This window comes from Haliaeetus albicilla, chromosome 3 (genome assembly GCF_947461875.1).
Source record: "Haliaeetus albicilla chromosome 3, bHalAlb1.1, whole genome shotgun sequence".
In the NCBI taxonomy this organism is placed as follows: Eukaryota; Metazoa; Chordata; class Aves; order Accipitriformes; family Accipitridae; genus Haliaeetus; species Haliaeetus albicilla.
In genome coordinates this window covers 35,152,707-35,177,631 of record NC_091485.1, presented here as the reverse complement: position 1 = coordinate 35,177,631, position 24,925 = coordinate 35,152,707, and the positions used below count along the sequence as shown (strand labels likewise).

The window sequence follows — 24,925 nt, the reverse complement described above, 5'->3', positions numbered from 1 at the left end:
GCTGGCTTGTGCTTCACAACGGAAAGCTCAGAGGGGGTGATAGCACCGGAGGAGTCCAGGGGCCTCTTGTACTATTTGAGTGCCTTCTGGGATGGGGCAAGGAAAGAGGAGGCTGGTGGTGTCAGGCAGTCCCATCTGCAGGGACTGTCCCACCCAGGGCCATTGAGAGGCCCTCTAGCATCCCTAACTCTTTGCACTCTCACTTGTTAACAACTCCTATAATGCATATTAGCACCTATTTATCTAGTTCTTCCCCAGCCTATCTGTTCCACACTGGCAGGTGATAACCCGAATTCCCCATTCTCATTCACCTCTGGTCCAAGTTTGCTTCCCTGTGAATTGTGATGACAAATTTCTCCTGGTAGTCCTAAGTCTCAGTACCAGGGAACTTCTCCATCACTGATTTGCTACAGAGTGATGCCTTTGAACTGATCTAGAGATCGAGCAGGGTCAGAAGATATCTTTGGGACATCGGATATGTCTGTTGAGGTGAACGACCGAACCGGTCTCAAGGTGGAAAACACTCCAGTTCTGCTAGCACATGTTCTGAGCACCCCTGAAACTTCCCTCAGTGCATCTGTGCTGCATCTTACTCATCCAGAGAAGCAAAACAAAAAGAACAGAAAACACCAGGAAAACTCTGCAGGAATTGCCTGCGGAGCCAATGCTGCCCAGAAGTAAACTCTGGAGAAACAGGCACCACCAATCTTTGAAGTCCCATGGCAGGATCTGTATTGGCAAAGCTGACATCCAGAGGAAGGTTCTGAAGGGCAAGGAGGTGGGAAATGGGCATCAAGCTTTCCAAGATATTTGTCAACATGTACAGAAAGATACTTATTGGAATATTAAAAAACACTTGGCTGTATAGGTCCTGTAAGGGTGCTTTGATGCATGGGCAGTACAGCAGGTACCAAACACTAAGGCAGTTAGCATGAGCACTGTGAATATGTGAAAGAAGGTTCAAAAGAGCAGAAGCCTTTCTGAAAAAAACACTGGGACCAGCAAGGGAAAATTACATTTGACTTCTGCCAAAACAGCTCTGTAAATTTAGCAATAAGTTTACTAAGGAGGATCCAGAACTAAAACACACACCTGTGGTAACTGCATGGGGTGTGATGGGAAGATGACCAAATATTTATGTATAATTCTAGTTACTATATCCAATGGATGATACAGAGCAATCAGTTGTCTTTATGCTGCTATTAAGGTTGCTGTCCTGCATGGGCAGAGTTGAGCAGCCAAACCAGTCCCCTTGTCCCAGTCATGTTTAAGTGGCAGGTTTCTACAAACACACTTTTATATTTAGTTATGCCTGCTATAGCCTCATCAAATGCTAGCACTCACCATTTCAGCTGCTTCCTCTGACAATGACTTTGAGCTGTTTAATGCATCTGATGAGGATCATTCCTGCCCAGAGCCATGGTGAAATGCATTTACCAATCACTGCTTTATCTAGTCCTGAGGTATTTTGCTAGAGGCATTCAATGGGCAGAACATCTCTCTTTTCTCTTGAGATTAGAAACGATGTGGAATACGTGAGTTAATATCTTTTTAGCTTTAAATCCATTTGCCTTGACTTTCTAAAGATTTACTGCAGGGTTGGAGCAGAATGTTTCCAGGTGAGCCTGATTGGGTTCAGCTAGTTGTGACAGATGCAGTTCATTTGGGGGCGGAAGGGAGAATGGTGAAGAGAGGATAAAAGGCTTCGGAAGCCACTGTAGAGTCCTTTCTGTCAGGGAAGCTTTCCAGTCTTCTGTCTTAGTAACTGCCTGTTTTCTCCATCTTATTATGCCATCACCCATTCCTCTTAATTGTTTTCTTCCTTTGGAGTTTTCCCCCTCTGCAGATTTGCGACCCTGCAGCAGCCCCTTAGTTATCCCTGGCAAAGACAGCAAAAACTTCTTGGGGGGAGCTCCTTCAGTCAGGACTCGCCGCTTGCCTCCACGCCTGGCCTGGTGCTGCATCGACTGGGATCAGCTCTGCCTCCTGCAGCCCCTAGGCTCCGGGGGCTTCGGTTCGGTCTACAAAGCCACCTACCATGGTACCACTGTGGCTGTGAAGCAGGTGAAGAAGAGCAGCAAAAACCGGCTGGCGTCACGACAGAGCTTCTGGGCCGAGTTGAACGTAGCCCGGCTACAGCACGATAACGTGGTACGTGTGGTGGCTGCCAGCACGTGTGCCCCGGCCAGCCAGAACAGCCTGGGCACCATCATTATGGAGTACGTGGGCCACATCACCCTGCACCATGTAATTTATGGCACTGGCGATGCGTGGAGACAGGGCGAGGATGACGAAGGAGGATGCGGAAGGAAGGCCCTGAGCATGGAAGAGACCGTGTGCTATTCTTGTGACATCGTGACCGGCTTAGCCTTTCTTCACTCGCAGGGCATCGTGCACTTGGACCTGAAGCCTGCGAACGTCTTCATCACTGAGCAGGGAGTGTGCAAGATCGGGGACTTCGGGTGCTCTCACAAACTGGAGGAGGGCTTGTCCCAGAGCCCCCACGTTTGCCAGCAAGGGGGCACGTACACACACCGTGCCCCCGAGCTCCTCAAGGGGGAGAGGGTCACTGCCAAAGCAGACATCTACTCCTTTGCTGTCACCCTCTGGCAAATCGTCATGCGAGAGCAGCCCTACCTGGGTGAGCGGCAGCACGTGCTCTATGCCGTGGTAGCCTATAACTTACGCCCTTCGCTGGCTGCTGCCGTTTTCCACGAGTCACCGGTGGGCCGGAGGCTCCAGAGCATTATTAGCTGCTGCTGGAAGGCTAATGTAGAGGAGCGCCTGAGCGCAGCCCAGCTGCTTCCCAGCCTCAGGGCCCTCAGGGCGAGCCTCTAGGAAAAGTCGGGACTCTCACCATCTCTTTTATTGTCAACTTTTCTTCCCCTCCGCCTTTCTTCTCAACATAATGTATTTAGCCCCTGTGTAATCTAAAGGTTTTGTTGCTGTTTTTATACTTTAAAAAAAAAACCTGCTTTGTTATAAAAATTTTGTAAATAAAGAGATTTAACAAAACTGTGGGTTTTTACCGTGGGAGGGGATAGAGGCAAGGATCAAGACGTTGGCAAATACGACTTTTTCTGGTTGTGTGCTGCCGTGCTCAGGGAGAAACTGGGGAATGAGTTGTGGAGAAAAATACTTGGTTTCAAGTAAGTGAAGTACAAAAAAAGGGCTGCTTTTAGAGGGTTCTTTGTACATAATACCTTTTGGTATTTCCAAAATGTCAGATGCGAGTAGTTTTTTTACACTAGCTAGGTTTGTGCATTTGAGCTTTTCCTCTTCATTTACCAAGGAATGAGTATGCATCACAAATCAATGAATGTAGAAAAATAAATAGAGTGTTAGTGGGGGTTTTTTCTTGTTCTTAGATGTACTTAATTCCAGTAAGTATGTTGTTTCTGAAATGGAAAATGTGAACTACCCAATGTCACCGTTGAAATAAGGAACCTTTTTGTCAGTGTAAGGCTATTAAGAGTAAGAAGATACGTTAACAACCTGTGCTTTTATAAGATCTCCATGCTACCAGGTGTGTTAGTTGCAACTTGCTAATTGGTATACTGTAAACTTTAGTATATGAAGTATTATAAGAGTATCTTGTGTGGAATAGAAAGATCCCAGGTTTTGGAGGTACAGGGGGAGTTTGAAAAAAAAAAAATAGGGAAAATGTGAAGGGAGATGTATAGATACAAAACCCTCATAAATCAAGGTAAGGGGGGGATTACTTGCCATTTGCAATGCATGGGTCAGTATTAGACAAGATACTGGAAGTACTGAAAAGGAAGATTGCTTAAAGCAGTAATAATAATACTCTGGTGGTGCTCAAAGCACACACTGTTTGACTATCCGCTGGTTTGCTTATGTCTTATCTACTGTCTTTCCTATCTGGTTGTAATGTGTCTGGGAAAGGAAGTGCTGTAGGCAATGCTGAAGACAGAGAGCTCTGATCCCTGATTTATCAGAACTGGTAATTATAGATCTGTCGAGATCTCAACCCTTATCTGGAGCTATGAAGATCTGACTACTGTAATTGATAGTGCCATTCTGCTCAAAGACTCAGCTTCTTTTTCAGACAGGAGAAAGAGTGATGTTTCAGTCAAACTGTTTTTCTTCTTTCCCCTTCCTCCCCCTTGCTTCCATTCTGGAAGAAAAATCCCAAAGGAATTGAGCCAGTTTCCTGATTTCTGACACACATCTGTTCTTAGCCCCGTGAAATCCTGGAAATGAGCAACTATGTGAATTTGAGATGATTCTGTAGGTCTTTATGGTATTTGGGTTGGTCATTGAAATTAATGGTTTATAAAGCATATCTAAGCTTAACTATTTCTTGCCCCTTAAGTGGAACTGTAAAATGCTGGCTGGAATCAAAAAAACTGAGGTAAATTCTGGAATAGATTTCCTGTGTTCTCTCTATCAAAATAATTATGCTATAAGACCAGAACTTATGTTTTTTTCATGTTGCATAACTTCTTTTAGTAAACAAGAAATATCTCAGAAAAGTTATCATAAGCCAGTTACCTTTTAAAATGATTGGCTGAGGGCATGTAAGGTAAAATGTCGGATAAAGCCATTGGCATGCCTCACCTTGACATCAAGCCTTACATAAAAATGTTTCTCCAGTCTTCAAAAGAATATAATAAAAAATGGAATTAAAGTTTTTTAGTAGTTCCTAGATGCTTATGTGTTGTATTTGTTTTGCCAATCTAGGTAGCTTGTTGCTTAAACTGCTAGAAACTTGATATTTTGTGCTTAATGATACTTTAGCATCAATAAGTGCTACTTGAGTCTCTGTGAAAAATCAAGCACCCTTCAAATTCTCTGTTATACTTGACAGAAGAATACTGGATGGCCAAGACCTACTCTTGAAGCATAATCAGCTCTGCAGATGTCTCTGTCAATTTTACTGGATTCTGTTTTGAGAGGGAGTGAGAACTCTGCACAGCACTCAAGATGTAGGCACATCATAATCTGCTGTCATAATGATGTTCTCTATTTTTTTAGTAACTTCTAAGATTTGATTTGCTGCTTTTTGATTGCTAATGAGCTTTGAGTTAATACTAATCAAGAAACATCTCAGGCCTGATAGCTCAGAATCCATGGTTCTATGTGATGAGGATTATTTTGCCTGTTTGCCTCACTACATCAATCTACCTTGAATTTCCTTCTGCCAGTTTGTAGCTGGCCCTTGCACTCAATGTCCTAAATAGCTCCACCATCAGCATATTTGTTTATCTTATGGCTCACCCTCTTGCACTTCACTTATGGATGTGCTGAGCAGCACAGGACCCTGTGAAACACCGGTGGGTACTTTCTGTAGTTGAGAGAACTGACACTTTACTTTTACCCTCTGCTCCTATCTTTTGACTTATCCAGCCCAGGATTTTCTCTCCTAAACATGGTTGCTTAGTACCTTTAAAAAGTTTGCAGTGAAGGATTTTTCAAACACCTTTGGAAACCCAAAGGGAACATATCGACCAGCTCCTTATCTGCATGCTGCCGGTGCTCCTAAAGAATTCTGATGCAATCCTTCCAACCAAAGCAATATGGGCTCATTCTAAACAAATCATCTATGTGTTTGTTAATTCCTTTAATACAGTATCTGCTAATGTATCTTGTACAGATGTCAATCATGTAATTAGGAAAGTTATTTCTTAAAGACTTCCATGGGATATGGTCCTGGAGAGAGAAGAGGTGTGGTACACCTGGTTGATTTTCAAGGATTGCCCTCTCCTGGCTCAAGATTGGTCCATCCCAATGAGCAGGAAATCAAGCAAAGGTGGCAGGATGCCTCCCAGGATAAACAAGGAGCTCCTGATTAAACTCAAACACAAAAAATAAACATGCAAGAGTTGAGAGACCAATGAGAAGTCTGGAGCAAGGAAGACTTACCATTGGTAGAGAAGGCTCAGGTTAGGGAACATTCAAACAAGCAAGACATACACAAGTTCATGGGACCTGATGGGATGCACTCATAAATGCTGACCGAGCTCGCTGATGTCATTGTGAGGCCACTCTTGATTATCTTTGGAAGGTCGTGGTGGCCAGGAGAGATTCCTGAGGACTGGCAGAAAGTAAATCTTAACTCCTATCTGCAAGATGGCCAAAAAGGAGGATCTGGAAAACTACAAGCCAGTCAACCTCACCTAAATCCCTGGGAAAGTGGTGGAACAAATAATTCTGGAAACCATTGCCAAACATATGAAGGACAAAAAGGTGATTGGGAGTAGTCAGCATGGATTTATGAAGGGGAAATCATGCTTGACCAACCTGGGAGCCTTCTGCGATGAGATTACTGGCTGCTGGATGAAGGGAGAGCAGTGGCTGTTGCTTATTTTGACCTTAGTGAGGCTTTTGGCACGGTTTCCCATTACATCCTCATAGAGAAACTGATGAAGTACAGGCTAGATAGTGAAAACTGAAAACTAGCTCAGCTGCTGGGCTCAAAGGGTTGTGATCAGTGGCATGAGGCCCAGTGGGAGACCAGTCACTAGTGGTGTACCTGAGATCAATAATGGGACGAGTACAGGTTAACATCTCCATTAATGGCCTGGATGATGGGACAGAGTGCACCCTTGGCAAGTCTGCAGCTGATACAGAATTGGATGGAGTGGTCAATACCTCAGATGCTTGTGCTGGTGTTCCAGAGGAGTTTACCAAGCTGGAGAAATCTGCCGATGGGAATCAACGCAGGGAACTGCAAAGTCCGGCACCAGGTGGAGGATAACCCCGTGCACCAGTACAGGCGGGGGGCTGACCAGCTGGAAAGCAGCTTGGCAGGAGAGGACCTGCAGCTCCTGGCAGCCACCAAGTTGAACATGAGCCAGAAATGTGCCTGTGCGGCAAAGGCAGCCAACAGCATCCAGGGGTGTGCTACAAAGGGTGTTGCCAGCTCTTCCAGAGCATTGCCAGAAGAGGTGATTCCCCTCTTCTCACTCAGCCCTGGTGAAACACATCTGGAGTGCTGTGGCCAGCTCAGGACTCTGCTGGAACAACAAAGTCATGGATGTACTGGACCAGGAGTGCAGTAAAAGGCCACTAAGCTGATCAGGACATTGGAACCTCTGCATGTGAGGAGAGGCTGAGAGATGGATGGGACTGTTCAGCCTGGAAAGAGAAGGCTCAGGGGGATCTTATCGGTTTGTATAAATACTGACAGGAGGCAGTAAAGATGGAGCCAGTCTCTTCTCAGTGGTGCCCAGTGACAGGACAAGATGCAATGGACACAAACTCAAGGACAGGAAACTCCATTTAAATGCAAGAGAACACATTTGTACTGTGAGGATGGTCAAACACTTGAATAGGTTGCCCAGAGAGGTTGGGGAGTCTTCATCCTTGGAGATATTCAGAACCCAACTGGACATGGTACTGAACAAGCTGCTCTAGTTGACCCTGCTCTGAACAGGGAGTTGGACTAGACAACCTCCAGAGGTCCCTTTCAGCCACAAAAGTTCTGCGATTATAATAACATTTATAGATGCTTGATTTCAGACAGCTCCTAAGTTTTCCTACAAAAATGTTTCTAGCATCAGCCTATTTTGAGTTTCCTCCAGGGACAACACACGTGGGAACACACTTTGATTCTTTGTAATGGCTTTGTTGTCTTGGGGGGAATCAGGTTTCAATGATTAGGGGGTTTTTTTTTGGTTTGGTTTGGTGTTTTTGTTTCTTTCTTTTAAGAACCTGACATCAGTAGATCTACCAGAGAAGCTTGAGAGATTTCTTGTTCTTGATATTCTGAAAATTATAAATTATGGGGTTTATGTTAGTTCCTTGAACTACTAACTTACGTTAGTTCCTTTTTTCCATCTATTTTTATATTTAATCCACCAGAGTTTTATCCTTTCTGTTTTCTTCATCTGGACACAGCTTCAGGTTTTTTAAAGATGCCTTCTTGCTTCTAAAGCTGGCATAAAAGCTAATGAGTGTAGCTGCACATTGCTCTTTAACTTTGTCACACTTGCATACCTCCATATAAAATGTTAGCAGAAGACACATGATGCTAGCAGAGCAGTTGCAGACAATTGCGTTATAACTCTTATGGGATTCTATTCATCCAATTTTTTCTCTTAAGTCTTTCTAGACGCTGGTTTTGTCCTTATCTCTCTTTCCCCATACATATGTATGCAGCACAGTTCCAGATGGTTAGCAAGATATGGTTATAAGTCAGAATAAACCTTAAGGGCTACTCGTACCTAGTTTATTTATTCTCTTCATTCCTGGAACTGATCACCAGCAGCTTGATCAGCCTAAACAGAAGATTTATTGAAGGCCTGGAGAAAGTGCTACAACCAGGTAATTGTAGTTTATCAATATCTTGCTGTGCTTTTTAAACATGAAACACTTGTGAAGCCAGTGCTGAGGATCCTTTGTATGGCTGCCCCAATCATCCATCCAACCAAATATAAAAAGGGACATCCCTTTTTCTTTTTGTGGACTAAATGCCTTGGCAGGATATATATAAAAGCATGATGAGTTTGAAAGGCTGAAATAGCATTCATGTCCTGGTTGGCTCTGTAGGGTCTAGCAAATTTGGAAGTATGGGATCCAGTATTGCACAGATGCAGATGATGCAGCATCAGTGTAAGTCTGGGCACAGTGATATTGTAATAAGTCTTTGGGCTGTGCCCTCCAGCCCTCTGCCAGCAGGTATGCTCTATTCAGGGCACGTGTTACCTGATGCTAAGAACAGGCTGGACCTCCTCAAGTAAGAGTGACCACGCATCTTGACTGTGCTCTTAGAAGGCAATAAAGCCTCATTTGTCCCATCTGGTAAATGTCAGATCTCTTATGTCTTACCATCAACAAGTTCCAAGTTTCACAGCTTGATATAATTATTTTCCTTGGAAACTAAACTATTCTTGTATTTAGGTTTGGTTTTTTTATAGCAGCAACTTAAGTGCCATTTCTGGGACCCTGGGATGCCATGTCACAGTGGCCATTTTCTCAGGGTGAGCTGATTTTTGGTTTTGTTTTAAGTTCTCTGTTCGTAAGTAGCACAAGCTGCCTTTCAAACTTCCGTCTCGACAGCACTGAGAGCTAACTATTCAAAATTGGGTGGGTTAGCTCCTTCCTCATAGCAGTCTGGGGTAACCACAGCCTGCATGGAAACTTCAGCTAGTTCTCATCAATCTCCCAGTACCTAACTTCTGAATCTGGCTGCATTTACTAATTTCAGAAAGTACATGTAAAGAAGATACTGTAAAGCGCTTGCATTCTCATGTCTAGTCATCAATAGCAGTAGCTCTGGACATATTAACCACATGAGAGTGTTATATTTTGTGCTTTCTTGGTTATACAGATAGCATTGTCTACTAAGGGAAAGCATGAATTAAAAGTTCTAATTTTGGCCGTTTTTCTTTTTTTTGTAACTAATGGCATCCACCACCCCCAACCTCCCACTCATGTCTCTTCTTTTCCCTCAAATGGGCACATGGTCAAAACTTGACAGGATGCAGTTAAGAAAGAGATTTTATGTAATTTTATCTAATTCAAACTGAATTTCCAAACAAGAGCCAATACTAGTTAGCACTGAAATAGTTTTAGGTCAAAATTAAATTTTTTCCTGCTTTTCTTCATGATGAAAGGCAATTTCCATGTGCTCTCTTGAGTTCTGTGAAGTGCAACAATTACTTTAGCAGTCACGTGATTATAAGAAAGACAAGAAAAGACGGCTAGAAGCATGGGAAGTATGCAATTGTAATAAACAGTTTCTAGGAAGAATAAGAAAGAAGGAAAAGAAAAAGCATGGAAATGTAATTTTTTATTGTTCTGTATTACTCTTCACTTAACTATAGCTATTACTGAAGGTTTAGTGCCTTTGGTTCCCAAATAGAAATATCAACAGACATTTCATAATCAGTTTTTTAAAAAATGTAAACATAAGCTACAATTCTGATGCTACTTTCTTTATTTGGGAGTAGGGTGAGTGGGAATATTACAGTTAAACATATTTGATAATTAGCAGGGAACATTTATCTGTTTCTCTTTGATATAGCTTCTGGCTTCCCATCAGCCAGGAGCCTCTGTAATGCTGCTCTGGGCTTGTTCTGTTGTTTGCTTCTCTTTCCCTGGAGGTTTCTTCTGTGCTCACTTACTTCATATTATTTTTCTTTTTTTCTTCCTTTTTTTTTTTGGTATCATGCTTTATCTCAACCCAGAAAGAAAGATGCAACAACACTATCTTCAAATGATAAAAATACTATATAACTTGGAGGTGGTCACATCCTTAATACAGAAGGTAGGATAGGAAGCATGAAGATGTAAGTGGGAAGATGTACGGGTTGCTTCTGTATTCTGTGGTAAGATATATCTGCAGCAAAGAATACAAAACAAAAAAAAATGTTTTACAGAATATACCAAAAATATTTGTAAATTCAATCGGACTTAAGTGGATGCTTAGTATTAGACTTGTGTATCAATTTTTGCAGCATTAGCATCTGTGTGTATAAATTCACCCACTAGAACAAAGATGAAAATAGGGGTAGAAAATGAATGGTTATTTTTAAAATTAACTGTACTTTGAACATTTTACTTATACTTCATTTTAGGCATTTATCTGCTGCAAATACCTTAATGCAGTGCTCAAAGAGCCTCTTTCTATGCTTCAGTTAACCCAGCTGCCAAATATTTGTCTGTCTGTCAAATGAAAAGCCTTAAAACCAGTTAAAGAAGGAAAATGGAACAAAAAAAGCATATTGGCATCTATCCCAGTCTGCCCTCAGCTAAGGATGCCATGGGACAATTTGACAGTAGAGGCACCATCCGCCCCTGGACTTCTCTGAGCACGAGGCTGAGTTTCGCTCCATACCCAGCCTGAAGTTCAATAGCCTGAGTGTTCAGCAGAGCAGGGAGGTGATTGCATTTGCCTTTGCAGGGCACCTGGGATAATAGGGTAATTCATAACTTAATAAATATTCTACTGCACATGTGCCAGGCTACAAAGAGCAAAGTAGGCTGCAAATTGGAAACGTAAATGTCCAGCTCTTTTTAAGTTACTCCCCCCAGAAGGGCGGAAGGAAAACCAGTTTTATTTTCAAGCCATGTATTTTTCTCAACCACTTACTTCAAAAATGGTAAAAGAGTTTTGATTCAGATATGGCACAAGTGAAGCTGGCCCCAGAGACAAGTATAGAAAGTTGCACCTGAACAGAGATAGTAAATAAGCTGACTGTAAATAAGGGAACTGATAGGCTGGGGGAGGCTGGATATTTTTTTTTAATGATAGTTAATAGTATATATTACATAATACAGTACATTTCGAGAGATACCATATACTTTGGCCACATCCTTGTTTCTCTCTTATCTAACAGTTGCATTAAAATGGTCTGCAGATAACACAAAGGCCACACAAAAAGCTTTTGAAGGAATGTATCATTGCACTGACATGCCAGTAGATGAATGTCACCCGAATTTCTCTTTGTATAGAAAGTGACAGAACTTCTCCAGACCTCCCTTAAAGTTGTCAATCCTTGTATAGCTTTTGGGAATGAAATGATTGCTATTAGGTATTCTCTAATTTAAAGGGGAGAAAAACGATATTCTTAAAATTTAATTAATCATTCCTGTCAACAGCTGACTTTCAGAGGAAATAAATTAATTTAAATTTTTTTAGAATGTTTTCATGCTTCCATAGTTCATTTTAAAAGTTGTGTATTGAATTGCAAAGAGCATTTTGAAAAGTGTCCTAACCATAAAAATGAGCACTACCTGACAAATCATAGCAAGGGTAGTACGAAAGAGCCATTTGCACAGGGAGACAAGGGAGGTGGCTGGAGGAGGCAATGAGACAAGCCAGAATCAGGGAGAGGGGAGACACCCCCAAAAATGAACCTATTTGCTTCAAGCCTTTCAATCAGTGAAGCTCTCATTGAAAAATAAGTTCATGCTGGTACGTGAATTTCTGTGTTGTATGCTAGAGCTACCTGCCCACTGGACTGTCAGGACCCCGTATGACTTAAACTAAGGTCTTGAACTAGTGCTTAAAATCAGATGAGGCCACTGATTCAGTTCAGAGACGTCACCCACTACCACCAGGTCATAGCAGTCTCTTGTTTAGTTGAAAGAAGCATAGCCTTCCCCTCACTCCCATCCCCAGCCCCCCAAAAACCCAACCCATCAAAATGGAAAACTGGCTAATTTTAAATGCTCTGCGAACCATTACCAGCCCCCAAACTGTCTGTGAGGTTTTTTTCTTTCTTTTCTGGATGATTGCACTACATGCTAATTATGACAATTAGTTAGTACCATACTTCAATACCACAAATGATTTAGCAATGTATACTAGTACACAAGTAATGGTGGATTCTTCATTGGAAAAGAAACTTCTTTTATATACACAAGATTTTAAGAGTAAAAAGCTCAGTTTTCTGTGTCAAAGGTGTATTATTTTTTTTTCAGGAAAGAGAAGAATCAATCCCGACGTATTAGCATAAGCATTTGTGCCTGCCAGAACCAAGTGATTGGCTCTACCTCACACCAGGAACATTTCACAAGAGTGTATGACAAGCAGTTCTTCCTCGGAACATGTAAAGGACTCTCAAAAAGGAAATATACCTGCTGCAAGGGTGCAGGAAGGGGGCCATTGATGGAACAAAGTACCTGCTGGGTGCTCTCAGAAATATTTTCCAGCAGTCACAATTATTGAAAGATTATATTGTAATATATGTATTTTGTACTTAAAAACACGAGATCACACACTGCTGAAAAAATTACAAGTATTAATGTTTCCTGAAATTTTTTCAGGGGACAGGGCTACCATACTCAAAATCACTTTCTATGTATACCACAATAATTAATTTTATTTGCCTAAAAATTGAATGCTTGACCACAACCCTCTTAAGTGCTAATACTGTCTTTTCCTCAGTTTTAAACCAGTAGACAATACTGCTCCCCTTGATCTGTGTCTGGAAAGCCTGTTGCTAGAGTTTTCACTGCGCACGGAGGTAGGAATGTTGGAAGTGCAATCACGTGCAGCTACATAGAGTTGCTCTTAGAACATTTAAGTGATTGTTGCAGGGGAAAAAGACTTTTCTATTTTATATTATTTCCTGGGAGACTAACCAAACCATATTCCATATTTATAATAATGAGATTTTATAAACTGGTGTGAAAGGACAGGTACAAGCCCTGTTTTCATTACAAGTAAAGTAGGAACTTCTGCTGTATATTTAGGTGAAAGACAAGTTTAATAGACTTGCTGTACTCTCCTGTAAGTTGGTCACTTAAACAGAACTGCTGGGTCTTCTATGAAATGACATTACAGACTCTACGGTTGTTGTTCCTGCCCCCCTACCGCAACCTCACAATTTCTACGTAGTAAGCTGCAGCTGCCGCTTTGCCACATTAGCTTTTTAGAGAAGTTAGCAAGCCCTTTGAAACCAAAACTTCTTAATATTTGATGCCTCTTGGATCACTTTCATGTTACGTCGTGGATCTTACCAGCTGTTCTGAACAATCACAGTGTAATGATTTCCTCAGTGGCTAATAATTCCTGTTTCTACGGCACATCTTTAACACCACAGTATCTCCTTTAGTTCCAGATCCTAAGTTCTATGTTATTATTCCTCTTTCTGTCAGGTTTTGAGTAATTTAACTTGGCTAGTTCACAGAGGGTCAGGTCACAACAGGAGAAGCATTACTGAATTGGCTTTAGTCTGTCTTTACAAATGCCAGGGTTGGGAAGGGCATCTCTTTGCAAGTCCCACAGAAGTCAGTCTGACACCTGGATGTAATCTAGATAAAATTGTGAGATGCAACTAATATCCTGCTCTAATAGTCCTGTGCCATCAGGATGGTGATTCCCCCTTGCTTTAAATCTCCTTATCATCTATGGCAAGCATTTGCTACATTTTGTAATTTTGTGCTTACAAGTGTTCATCATCTGGAAACCAGTTGGATCAAGAATATCACAAAGAGGAAACTAATCTCAAAGGGATGAGGAAAAACTTCTCAGGAAAAAGAAAACAAAACATGATGCAGTGATGCATTCAATATCAAGAGAAGTTTTTCCCCTAGTCGTAAGGCAGTGTGAGGTCAGGATCATTCCTTAAATTATCCCTGCTCCATGATAGAGAGGCAGCACAAGACCGTGAAACAATTCCCTCCTACTCTGTCTCGCCAAAGAATTACATTAGATTAAACTGATCTTTGGAAGAAAAAAATGTCATCAGTGACTTCATAACTGGGCTCTAAAACAGTAGACAGAGGGTCATGGGCAAAAATATATGTGGACTATATACGTTGGTAAACTTAATTGCTGTAAAATTAATCAACGTTTTCTTCCTCAAGGACAGACATCCAACCATGCAAACACTCTGCTGCTGGTAGCTTCCCACAAAGTCTTTGTGGGAGGGAGACATAAGGAGGAAAGGCAATTCCAAAGTCTTTATTAGCACAGTATTGCAAGAGTTTGTACGCACCAGCATGTACTGCTAGCTCCTAAACACACCGAGTACAAAGCATCCGTAGAGAAGCCAGCGAGGTAAGTGTAGCAAAGCAACCTGCATCCTGGAAGCCATTTCCAATTCAGTTGTTAAAACAGCTTGCTATGTTCAAAGAGTCCCATGGATATTATTTGAGTAGATGCAACTTTTCAACACGTGCTATGAACTATTGCAGTCTTCCTGAACTGTCTGCTTTTTCAAAGTAAAACAGATCATGACAAACACTGCCAAGCAGTGCTGCCTCAAGTGGCCAAATCTGGATTGAAAATATTTGTGTAGTTAGGAATACATATTTTATACTTGATTAACTTTTCCACATATGAAGTCTTCCAAGGTGATTTCCAAAATGAAAACTGGATGCAAAACCAGTTTTGTTTCTGTGCCCGCTAGTCTTGCTTTCACTGGACAGATGCTGGGGATCTTTTGTACAGGAATTGCATGCCCCCCTCTTGGTAATGTGGCCTGGATAACAACAGATGATACGGTAGGAATGCAAGTGTAAATAGTGTGTGCGAACAGAATACCCAAATTGGCATGTTCTGAGAGGATGTTTGCCCCAAACCTGATAACGCTAAGAGGAAATTAACAATAACAAAACTTGCTTAAAACAATGACCACCCAGATTAAACAGTAACCAGGGGATTAGATTACAAAGAGCCTTTTGAGAAAAAAAAAGTTAGCTTGAAAAGCAGCATGAGAATTTGTCATTGTTGGAAGAAACCTTGGAGTGGGAAAGCAGTACCACAGCAGCAGGTGTTATTACTTCCAAGGCCAGACAGCATCCTCCCCATCGGACACAGTAAGTAGCTGCCATGCTACTCCCCGTACGGACCAGGAGACTGACAGGATGAGGCATAGCGGCACGGACGCACCTCTCAAGAGCGCGTATGGGAACTCACAGGGTATGCTTTCACCGGCACGTGGATTAGCTGCGCAGGTACACATCCCCACATCTCCAACAAGAAGGATTTAGAAACAGGGGAATCTGCCCTCCCAAAAGCCGGAGTGTGCATTTGTAACCTGCGCTTCTCACAAGAGAAGGGATGTGCATATAAAACTGTGTGAATACCTAAATGGGATCAGTTGTAGAAAGGTACGTAAGAAATTTGTAGGTGCTAATTAACACTTTGTAAGCATCTAGTACTGTGATTTCTGTTGTATTGCTGATACTGACCCACAATATATAGTTCACTGATTACTGGCAAATGACATGTTGCTAATCAATAAACTGCCTTGGTGCTGTCAAGATGATGTGAGTTGCACACTTATTCTCTGCAAAATGTTGCTGTTTCATTATTACAGATTTGACAAAAGCCATCACATCTGCAGAGCCAGGAGTGGAGAGGCAATAAACATTCTTCCAGAAAAGCAGAGCAGACCTAATTCATCAATCTGAAAAAAAATCTTAAGACTGAACTAGGGCAGGACAAATTAAAATAATATCCTCCTGAAAGCAGCCCAGATGTACAATCCTGTTTCAATCCTGAGTGTTCAAAGACATATTGCAGTGATGTATCACAGACTCGGTGTCACTAGAAATGCTCTAGTGTATTAGCAGCTCTGTATTTTGTGTCACTGTGATTTGTGTCAAAAGAACAAGGCAAAACAGGCTGACAAAGTTTTGCTCTAACCAGGTCAATGATATTAGAAGCCAAGTGTATTATCTGTCAGGCATAAAGTACATATTTAGAAGGAAAGAGCTTGTGATGATAACTATGAAGTTCATCCTGCCCAGCTGAAAAAGTCCTTTAACGATCAATATTTGCAGCAACATTTGTCAACAGTAAAAGACTCCATCAAAGCATAATTGCTCTTTTTCTGAGTCATGGATCTAGTTCATGTTTTCCATGGTTACATGAAAAATTTTTAAGGTAAAGAGAGCCTAGTATTTTGAGGTAGGGTGCATTTTTATATGGTGAGCTTTATGCCAGAATTGGCATGAAAATTTAAAATGGACAGGCTAGGTGCAATATGAGAACTCCAGCTGCAGACTGGTGCTCATGCACTGTGTGTTTCTGTCTGTCTGCTACCTGCAGAGGACATTAGTTGCCAGTTAGCAACTACCCAGCTACACAAATCGGTCTTTAAAAAGGGGGTATTTTCAGTTCCAGTGGGTTTTCTGGAAGTTTCAATAGCTAAGGCACCTGTAAACACAGTAAATACAGATGTTCAAAACCTAAAGACAAAGGTATATTCAACAGGTAATACCTAACTGCTGAGCAGAGAACTTGGAGGAGAGTTCCGAGACGTAATACAACTGAGTAACTTCAAGTTAACACAAGAGGATTGGCAGATACCTACAATTAAGACCAAGCAGATGCTGAAGCCTTTCTTAAGAGGCTTGAAAATAGCTTTCATCGGATTGCTGCTGACTGGTTTAGATACTCCACCACCTACTGACGATTACCTGAGAAGCCTCAAGTATGATCCTGCTTCACAGGTATTTTATGACCAGAAGTTCAAACAAAATCTTTTAAAGTGTGTTCAGATCTCCAAGACCTTGGTGAAGTAAATAGGAATATATTTTGGCAATACGTTAATCACCATTGAAAGCAAAGACTAGAGGCATTAGGCTGGCATAACCCAGGTAGCTTGCAGGGAGCTCCCCACATCAAATAATCACTATGAAAAATGACAAAGCAGATTTAAGGAACCTACTGTGAGCCCTGCCAAAACCATCCACAGGCCACCTGTGTGAAATAACTAGAATGAATCTACTCAAAAGAATAAATGGTGTTCACAAGCCAATTTGCAAACCCTGGGGAATACGTCTGTCTTTTGAACCACCAAAAGGTGCATCAGAGCTCAGCATTCACCAGAAGACAGCACAAGCCTTCATTTTGAGAATTTATTTCAATACTTCAGATGCTGAGTGACAGCAGGTACATGCTTGTTCAGTTAACTCTTCAGTAACATAGGCAGACTCATACCAGGATCTACTCTTGAATTATGACCACTCTAGCACTACAAGAACATCTAGATCTCCTCAAAAATCCTTTTTGTCACATGAACAAAGGAAGAAAGAAGGTTAATTGACATCTGGACTAAATGGATTTACATTTGTAGCACATGGGACAACTTTTCTGGATAAAAAGCTGTATAATTTAGCCTGTGAAAGAGGGAAGAAAAACCCCCAACCTTCACAGGCAAAACTTAGCAAGGTTAAATGCGATGGCATTAAGTAGCTAAAGAATCAGATGATTATTCATCTAGCACAAAGTAAAGATGATCGGGCTAAAATTAAGCAAATGACCACAAACCTGACAAGAACCTAACTCCCTACACATACGTATTTAATTGATAGGAACTGAATTACTAATTTGGAAGCATAAATTGAATCTAATTGATTTTATTATAAGCTAGTGGAAAATATATGGATAACAAACTATTTGGTTCATTACTCAGGACTGTTTCTGAAGGACAAACTAGTCAAAGGAAGGGACAAGAAAACCCCAGTAACTATAAAAAAACAGAATAAAGTCATGAATGCACATGGAACAACATTCTGTGTGATACATCATGAAATTTGGTATTAAATTGTGTCTGCTACAGACTACTGAGTCATGTTAAAAGCATGCCTTGCTTCTTAATTATTTATCTTCTTAGTTACGCGACATGAGGAAAACACTCCTGGAAGCTTCACCTAAAAAGCATATGCCAACAGTGTATTTTAAGTCCAAACTCACAATCTTGTAACTAAAGTTAGCATTAGCTGGGGAGAAAAACCTACATTAAAACCAATATGTAACCAAAGGAAAACCAGGCATAATACAAAATATGAATTAGAAGGCAAGAATGACAAAATATTCAGAAGGTAAGCAAAAAGTTGTATTTACAATGGATATTTACTCATGGGCATAGCATGAAGGAGAGGTTTGGGGTTTTTTTTTTCCATAGCGTATTTCAGAGAAAGCAGGAACTTCAGATAAATTTCTGTTCTACATATGTGGAGAAAAACAACATATATCAGAAAATTCTAACAATAGCTAAGAAAAGCCTTAAACATAGGAACAGAAGTAAGGCGGTTTTTAAATCAGCAGCTCCAGATAGTTTGCATCCAAGAATTTTAAGAGCTGGCAAAGGAGACTTGTGTGCTGTTAATGTGGATTTTCCATAAGCTTTGAGAAATCTGGGGAAGCTCAGAAAAAAATAATCTCAAAGAAAGCTGAGGTGTTGCCAATACTAGGAAAAAAAAAGTAAGACAGCAACAAATTCAGGAACTTACTGTCAACCTTGCATCAATCCCAGGGGAAAAAAAAAACAAACCCCAAACACCAAAACCAAAAAACCAACCACAAACAACAGACTTCTTGATATAGGAACAAGAAATAAATAGAAAATTCTACTTAAATTACACAGCTTAAATATATGGAAAATGTATCTTTTCAGATTGACTTTTTTTCTCATGCAATTATAACATACTGTTTGGTAGACAATAGGAACAGTGTTGATAGAACACATTTGTACATTGACTTGTTCAGTAGGACACAGAAACTGTCATAGCTCTGCACGTATAGTTCATAGTAAGTAAATTTAAGGTTACAGGTCTGTATTATCAATGAGGAATCAGTCAGACATATTTCTAATTGAACCCCACAGGAATTAGTTCATGGCAGCAAGCTACTAAGTTTTTTATCTGGAAATAAAGTTTACTAAGAACATTCATAAAAGCTACAATAAATAATGTAGCAAGATTGCTGATTGGGAACCATCTGGATTACTGGAAAATCAAGTGTTTCAGCATGATCAGTGTGAGGTCATGTATTTAAGAGTAATTAATGTAAAACACTTATAGATGGGAAACTTCCTCACGAAGTAGTTGGAATAGCTGATAACAGAGTAAATGTGGGTTCCTTATGCATAAATGAGTTCAAAATTGTTAATATAATTGTTAAATGGCTCAGAAAACAAACCACCAGAACCAAATGCAGGGAGGAAGAGGCCAGAGAAACAGGACTATCATCAAAGCAGATTTTTCCAAGTAGATCTTCGCTGGCAAAAGACATTGCTGCATTTCAGGAAGCAGCAACAGGATGACAACTTCTGTATCCATGTTTATTGGAACTGCTTTATCAGATTATAGCATCTAGTCCAAAGAAGTTATTAGTAAACCAGAGATTTCAAAGAGCGAGAACAAACGGCTCAAGTGCAAAACAAGTCTAAAATTGAGCATCACAATGGAATAATTGGCATACAAAAGTTAACTCCATCACGTGAGGCTTAAGGACCATATGGAGAACTATAAAGCATTTGGTGGGGGAAAAAAACCCCCAAACTATATTAAGTGCAGTATGATAGCTGAAAGTAAGTTCATATTAAAACACCAAGCAGGCTTTTTTTGAATAACTGTAGTAATTACTAAGCTTCTAGAGGTGGCAGTAGTTTTGCTAGCCTTATACGTGTCTGATGACTGGACAAAACTGCAAACTAGAATTAAAACATTATTTTTAAAAGATAGTCACAGTGACCTTACTATAGGCCATCATTTCCTAATATGTAACATCCATTTCTCCAGTTCAATAAATCTGCCAAATAGTGATGCAACTAGAAACAGGCATGCTCTCAGCAAAATGCTTGTTTGGGGACTGACAGTTATCAGTCTCCAGGCCAAATCAATGACTGTTCTCATTAAAAAACACCCCTCCAACGCCCAGTCTGAATAAAGGGACTTATCTAAGTAAAGTGAATTTAAGCTTGCAATTTTGAGAATGAAAAAACTAGCATTTTTACTTAAAGCTTCGGCTCTTGCACCTCGGCTTTCCGTAATGACTAAAAAGGAAAAATAAAAAAAAAAAGGCTTGGATGGGAACGGGCTCGCTACCACTGGAAGCGATCGAGACTTGCTTGTGTAGCAAATCCCGGTACCTCCCCCACCAGAACGCCGAAGCCCACCGGCGACGGCAACCAGGAGCGCAAAGCCGCCCGCGGGGCCCGAGGGGGAACGGCGCCGTGCCCCACAGGGCGCCGGCCGGGCCCGGGGCAGGGCGCAGGGGGCACGGCAGCCCCACCAACCGCCCTCGCCGCGGCGGCGGCGGGCCCCGGCGCTCGGCCCTGCCGGGTGCGCGGCGGCAGCCGCCCCTGCCCCTCGCCGCCCCTGCCCCTCGCCGCCGCCGAGCCCGGCCGGAGCCGCTCGCGGCCCCCTCTCCCCCCGTTACTCGCTCTCAGCCCCGCCACCGGCACCCACGGGCCCGCCACGGCCGGGCGCCCGCCGCGCAGGAGGCCGGGCCGGGCCGACCCGGCTTCCCCTCCCCGGCGCTTCCGGGCCCCGGCTCGGCGGGTGAAAGGTCCCGCAGCGCCCGGATGGAGGCGGCGCCGCTCGGTATATAAGCGGCCCGCGGCCGCCGCGCTCTCCTCTCCCCGCGCCGCCCGCCGCCGCCGCCTCCTGGCTCACCGCTGTTCGCTGGGCCCCGCGCCGCCCCTCGCCCGGGAATAAGTCGGTCAGGAAGGCGCCGCCGCCGCCATGGTGAGGCGGGCAGCGAGGGGGGGAGAGGCGGGAGCGGGGCCGCCGCCGTCTCCTCCTGCGGCGGCCGGCAGCGCCGCGTGGCCGGCGGGCCCGGGCGGCCGCGTGCGCCCCGCCGGCGCTGGCCCTCGGTCCTGGCGGGGGGGGGGGGGGGGGCGCGAAGGATCCCCGGCTGCCGGGGCGTCGTGACAGTCGGGGGCGCGGGAGAGGGGTCGTGTGTGTGTCGTGTCCCGTCCCGTCCCCCCCCGCGAAAGCCGGCCTGCGGGGAGGGCGGTCCGTGAGCCCCGGACGCAGCAGGCCGCGGCGGCCGTACCGCTTCCTCCTGGCCGAGCTGCCCTTCGGGAGCGGCGCCTGGTGGGGCCGGGGCCGGCCGCGGGGGAGCGCGGGCGGGGAGGAGGCCACCTCAGCCCGGCGTGAGTGGTGCTGGCGAGGCCTCGTGCGTTTGCCCTTAAAATGGGCTTTTATTGGAGGAATGCGCGTGGGCTGACGCGACAGGTAGCATCTCATCAACGTGAGAAATAACGTGGCTCATCCACGGTTTTCCTAAGACCTTTCTTCCTCCGGATTTTCCCTTTTATTTCCTTTAACTAGTTCACTTGGTCCACGTTAATGCCCAATTATTTGCAAGCGCTTCATTGCATAAGCCCTGCACATCAGTTTCCTGAGTGGCCAAATTAGTCTTTCTGGCCAGATGCCCCTTTTCGTTCTCACTGTTTTAAGTTGTTGCTGTTCTGTCAACGCCTTCATCACTTAATTCGCGGTGAGGTTAAGTTGTAAGATGCGTGCAATTTGAAATGTATTTATTTTTGAGGACGAGGAGCATTAGCGGCTAGGCGGCCTGTTGGCAAACCTGCAGGCAAGCCAGGGAGGGATATTCTTGCAGCTTCCCACCGTGAGGTGTAGTCACACACTTTAAAAAATTGCCCTTCCACAAAGCAGTTCGGGAGGGCTTTGCCCTTCCTTTCTGTTTCCACCATTTCTTCCATGCCACCGTACCCTTTGGGTGTGTCATCTAGGCAGTAGAATAAATTAGAATAGTAGAATAGCCAAATTGTTCTTTACGCTCTAGAAGTCTGTTTTTAAGAGGCTGTGGATAGCGTTAGTTGGCGTTGACTGTAGTGTCTAATATTTGTAACTTCAACATTTTAGGCGTTTAAAGATACTGGCAAAGCACCTGTGGAACAAGAGGTAGCAATTCATCGCATTAGAATTACTTTGACAAGTCGCAATGTAAAGTCACTTGAGAAGGGTGAGTGATGCTTTTTCTTTTTTGAACCGGAATAGCTTGTTAAGTAATGAATGATATAGATGATACAACATATCGCAAAACAGAATGCATTGAAACCAGTTGTCATTAAAGACATTAGCATTTGCCTGTTTGTGTGTGACTTGGCTAACAAAGTCAACCCAAAGCACTTCATACACTGACAAATAGGTTCTAATTTCATTTTAATGGAAGCTAATGTTTGGGGTTTTTCACCATGCTGAAAACTTCACGTCATAATGACTAACGTAAGAGTGCAGCTTCCTCCCTTTAGTTCTTGTTGGGGGGTTTTAGTTGTCACTATTTGAATGTATAAGAACTGAAAGGCACTGGTTTCGTGATTGATATTTTGTCGCTCTTGTTATCAGGAGTTTAGTTTAGAAGCTTAACGTTCTTTAAGAAATTATTTAATCTTGTTTAGAAACTGGCTTTGCTGGTGTTTTAATCATATGATGTAAATGTTGCAGAGTCACTGTTTGATGCAGGATCTTCCGGCTGATAATGGCTTAAATACAGCTTAAACTTGTAGTAATGGCTTTTGTCTACTGTTGTAACATGATTTTGCTCACCGCGGTGTAACGCTTCCACTTGTTGGCTATGAGGATAACCCTTAAAATGAATGGCAATGATCACTTCATACGCTATTCTGAGCCAACTTCTTGTTTGAAATCTTCATTTAAGAAAACAAGCAAAAAAATACTCACCAACCTGAGCTATTTTGTGGGTTTTTTTCAGTCTGTGCTGACTTGATCAGAGGTGCTAAGGAAAAAAACCTAAAGGTGAAAGGACCTGTTCGCATGCCCACCAAGGTACTTAAAACACTGTTTTCCTGTCTTAAAAGTACGCTTTTTTCTGCAAATGTGCACTTAAAACATCTTTTTTTAGAAAAAAAAGTTGAGATGAAAAGCAGTACTACTAAATTGAGGCTGACCCAACGTAAACAGATAATGACTTCACAAGTTGCTTTGATACTTGGGGGAACGGTTTAGTACAAAACATCTTCAACATGTAAGGGGTTTTTCTGCCCTTCAATTTATTTTAATCATGGATTTTTTATTTTTTTAATTAAATTGAATATGGGGAAGGACCGTTAACATCAGTAGAATAAAACTTAAGTAACCTTCCAATGACTTAGATACCATACAGCATTTTTCGGTGGGTTGATTTGATTGTAGATTAGTCTTCTGTATGCATCAACTAAATACCCCGTGTTTATGATTTTTCTTCAGACTCTGCGAATCACTACCAGGAAGACGCCTTGTGGTGAAGGTTCCAAGACCTGGGATCGTTTCCAAATGCGTATCCATAAGCGGCTCATTGACTTACACAGCCCTTCTGAGATTGTGAAGCAGATCACTTCCATCAGCATTGAACCAGGTGTAGAAGTCGAAGTTACTATTGCTGATGCCTAAACGATGGTCATCGTTGAATAAAGTTAATTTACAAATTTTCATCACTGTTTGTTTTCATATGCGTGCCAAGAGTCTTGGGTAGCCCTATGATGATTTCTATGAAGAAGGGCAACAGAGATGATAAACAAAATGCTGTGTGAGAGGATTGTATGATACTTAAGGAAGAATATGCCAGTTGTAAATGTCAGGAAGATGAAACTTGGGCATCATAATTACACTGGAGGTTGGTGACTGTATGGACTTGGAGCACTTAAACTATTAAAAATATATTTTCGATGAAGGATTTAACTTTGGCTGAAATCTTAGTCTATACCCAGACAAGCAGTAGCATTAAAATTGATGTTTAGGTAAATTACCAAGTTTTCAATTCTTAGGGTTTGCTATGCAAGGCTGAACTTAACACTTTAGCGTGCTTGGCTTTTTTTTCCCCGTGCTTTTCACAGGCAGTGGATCCTGAATATGTTAGTTATAAAACTGTATAATTTGTGGTGAATACGTTGAATTTAGCATGCTCTTTCTTTAGAGTTGCATGTAGAGTCACAAAACTAAGCTGTGGAACTCTCTAGTTGTCTTTCTAGGTTTAGATTTCCATTGATTTGAGTATTAAAGGTAATGTTAAAGGTAAGCTTCACATGTAAAGCAATAAAGCAGCCATTTTCATGGTTGCTACTTAGGCCTCTCAAGTTTGGCGGTGCATTTTTTTTCTTCTGCAAACTAATCCTTAAAGGAACTATGATGAGTGCTTAAACCTACAAGACGCAAAGCCTTGAGTTAAATGAAAGAACACCATTTCATCCATTTAAGATCAGGTTGCTGCTTCTGCTTCAAGCATAATAGAGAACTTGAATTCTAATGAAACAAGCAGAAGTGAGGAAACGTGGTCGTGTGGACCTTGAGGTCCCATTTGTATTTGCTAAGACCTAAAGCAGTTGCCAAAGCTTGAGCTTTCTTACTCAAGGGATTCAAGAGTCCCTCACCTGCCCACTTGTCTTAATTTCATTAAGTGTAAAGCCTTAGAAGGAATCTATTCCTCTAGTTAGCAGGCTCAAGAGCTTTGGTAGAAGGGAGAGCTGAGAAACTTAGTTGCAGTTATACACACAGATCGTGGGCAGCCTGCTTCCTTGGGAAACATCTCCAAGAATTGTGTTGGCAGAGAAGAAAAAATGTGTCTTCCTAAAGGTCAGTTTCTGCTAATATGTTACAAACACTAGCTGCCTGACAAATACTTCTGGCCTTAGTTTTAAAATTATTTGTATTTTATGGGGTGCTCTGAAAAGCATGGTAAGAACTTGGCTTTGTGACAGCAGGCAGGTTAGGGGATTAACGGGCGAACAGGTAACAGACTAGAACT

At 42.3% G+C, this 24,925-nt stretch overlaps 2 protein-coding genes and 1 non-coding gene across 3 annotated transcripts; all 3 read left to right on the top strand.

Moving 5' to 3' along the window:
- The first annotated feature begins 1,316 nt into the window (after window positions 1–1,316).
- On the top strand, window positions 1,317–2,838 carry MOS (MOS proto-oncogene, serine/threonine kinase). The gene has a single exon (XM_009926506.2). The coding sequence runs from the start codon at window positions 1,789–1,791 to the stop codon at window positions 2,836–2,838; it is 1,050 nt and encodes a 349-aa protein (XP_009924808.2). The 5' UTR covers window positions 1,317–1,788.
- A 17,903-nt stretch (window positions 2,839–20,741) lies between these two features.
- On the top strand, window positions 20,742–23,615 carry RPS20 (ribosomal protein S20). The gene is made up of 4 exons (XM_069779364.1): window positions 20,742–20,901; window positions 22,048–22,147; window positions 22,898–22,971; window positions 23,392–23,615. The coding sequence occupies exons 1-4, from the start codon at window positions 20,899–20,901 to the stop codon at window positions 23,572–23,574; spliced, it is 360 nt and encodes a 119-aa protein (XP_069635465.1). The 5' UTR covers window positions 20,742–20,898; the 3' UTR covers window positions 23,575–23,615.
- On the top strand, window positions 22,755–22,819 carry LOC138684885 (small nucleolar RNA U54). The gene has a single exon (XR_011324166.1). It is a non-coding gene; the product is annotated as a small nucleolar RNA U54 (small nucleolar RNA).
- Window positions 23,616–24,925: the final 1,310 nt, after the last annotated feature.

What these genes read in the sequence shown, in the direction of transcription:
- MOS (XM_009926506.2), top strand. Translation starts at nt 1,789, where the DNA reads ATGCCATCACCCATTCCTCTTAATTGTTTTCTTCCTTTGGAGTTTTCC.
- RPS20 (XM_069779364.1), top strand. An exon ending in TGTAAAGTCACTTGAGAAGG is followed by an intron (nt 22,148 to 22,897) that starts GTGAGTGATGCT and finishes GGTTTTTTTCAG; the next exon opens with TCTGTGCTGACTTGATCAGA. An exon ending in CTGTTCGCATGCCCACCAAG is followed by an intron (nt 22,972 to 23,391) that starts GTACTTAAAACA and finishes ATTTTTCTTCAG; the next exon opens with ACTCTGCGAATCACTACCAG.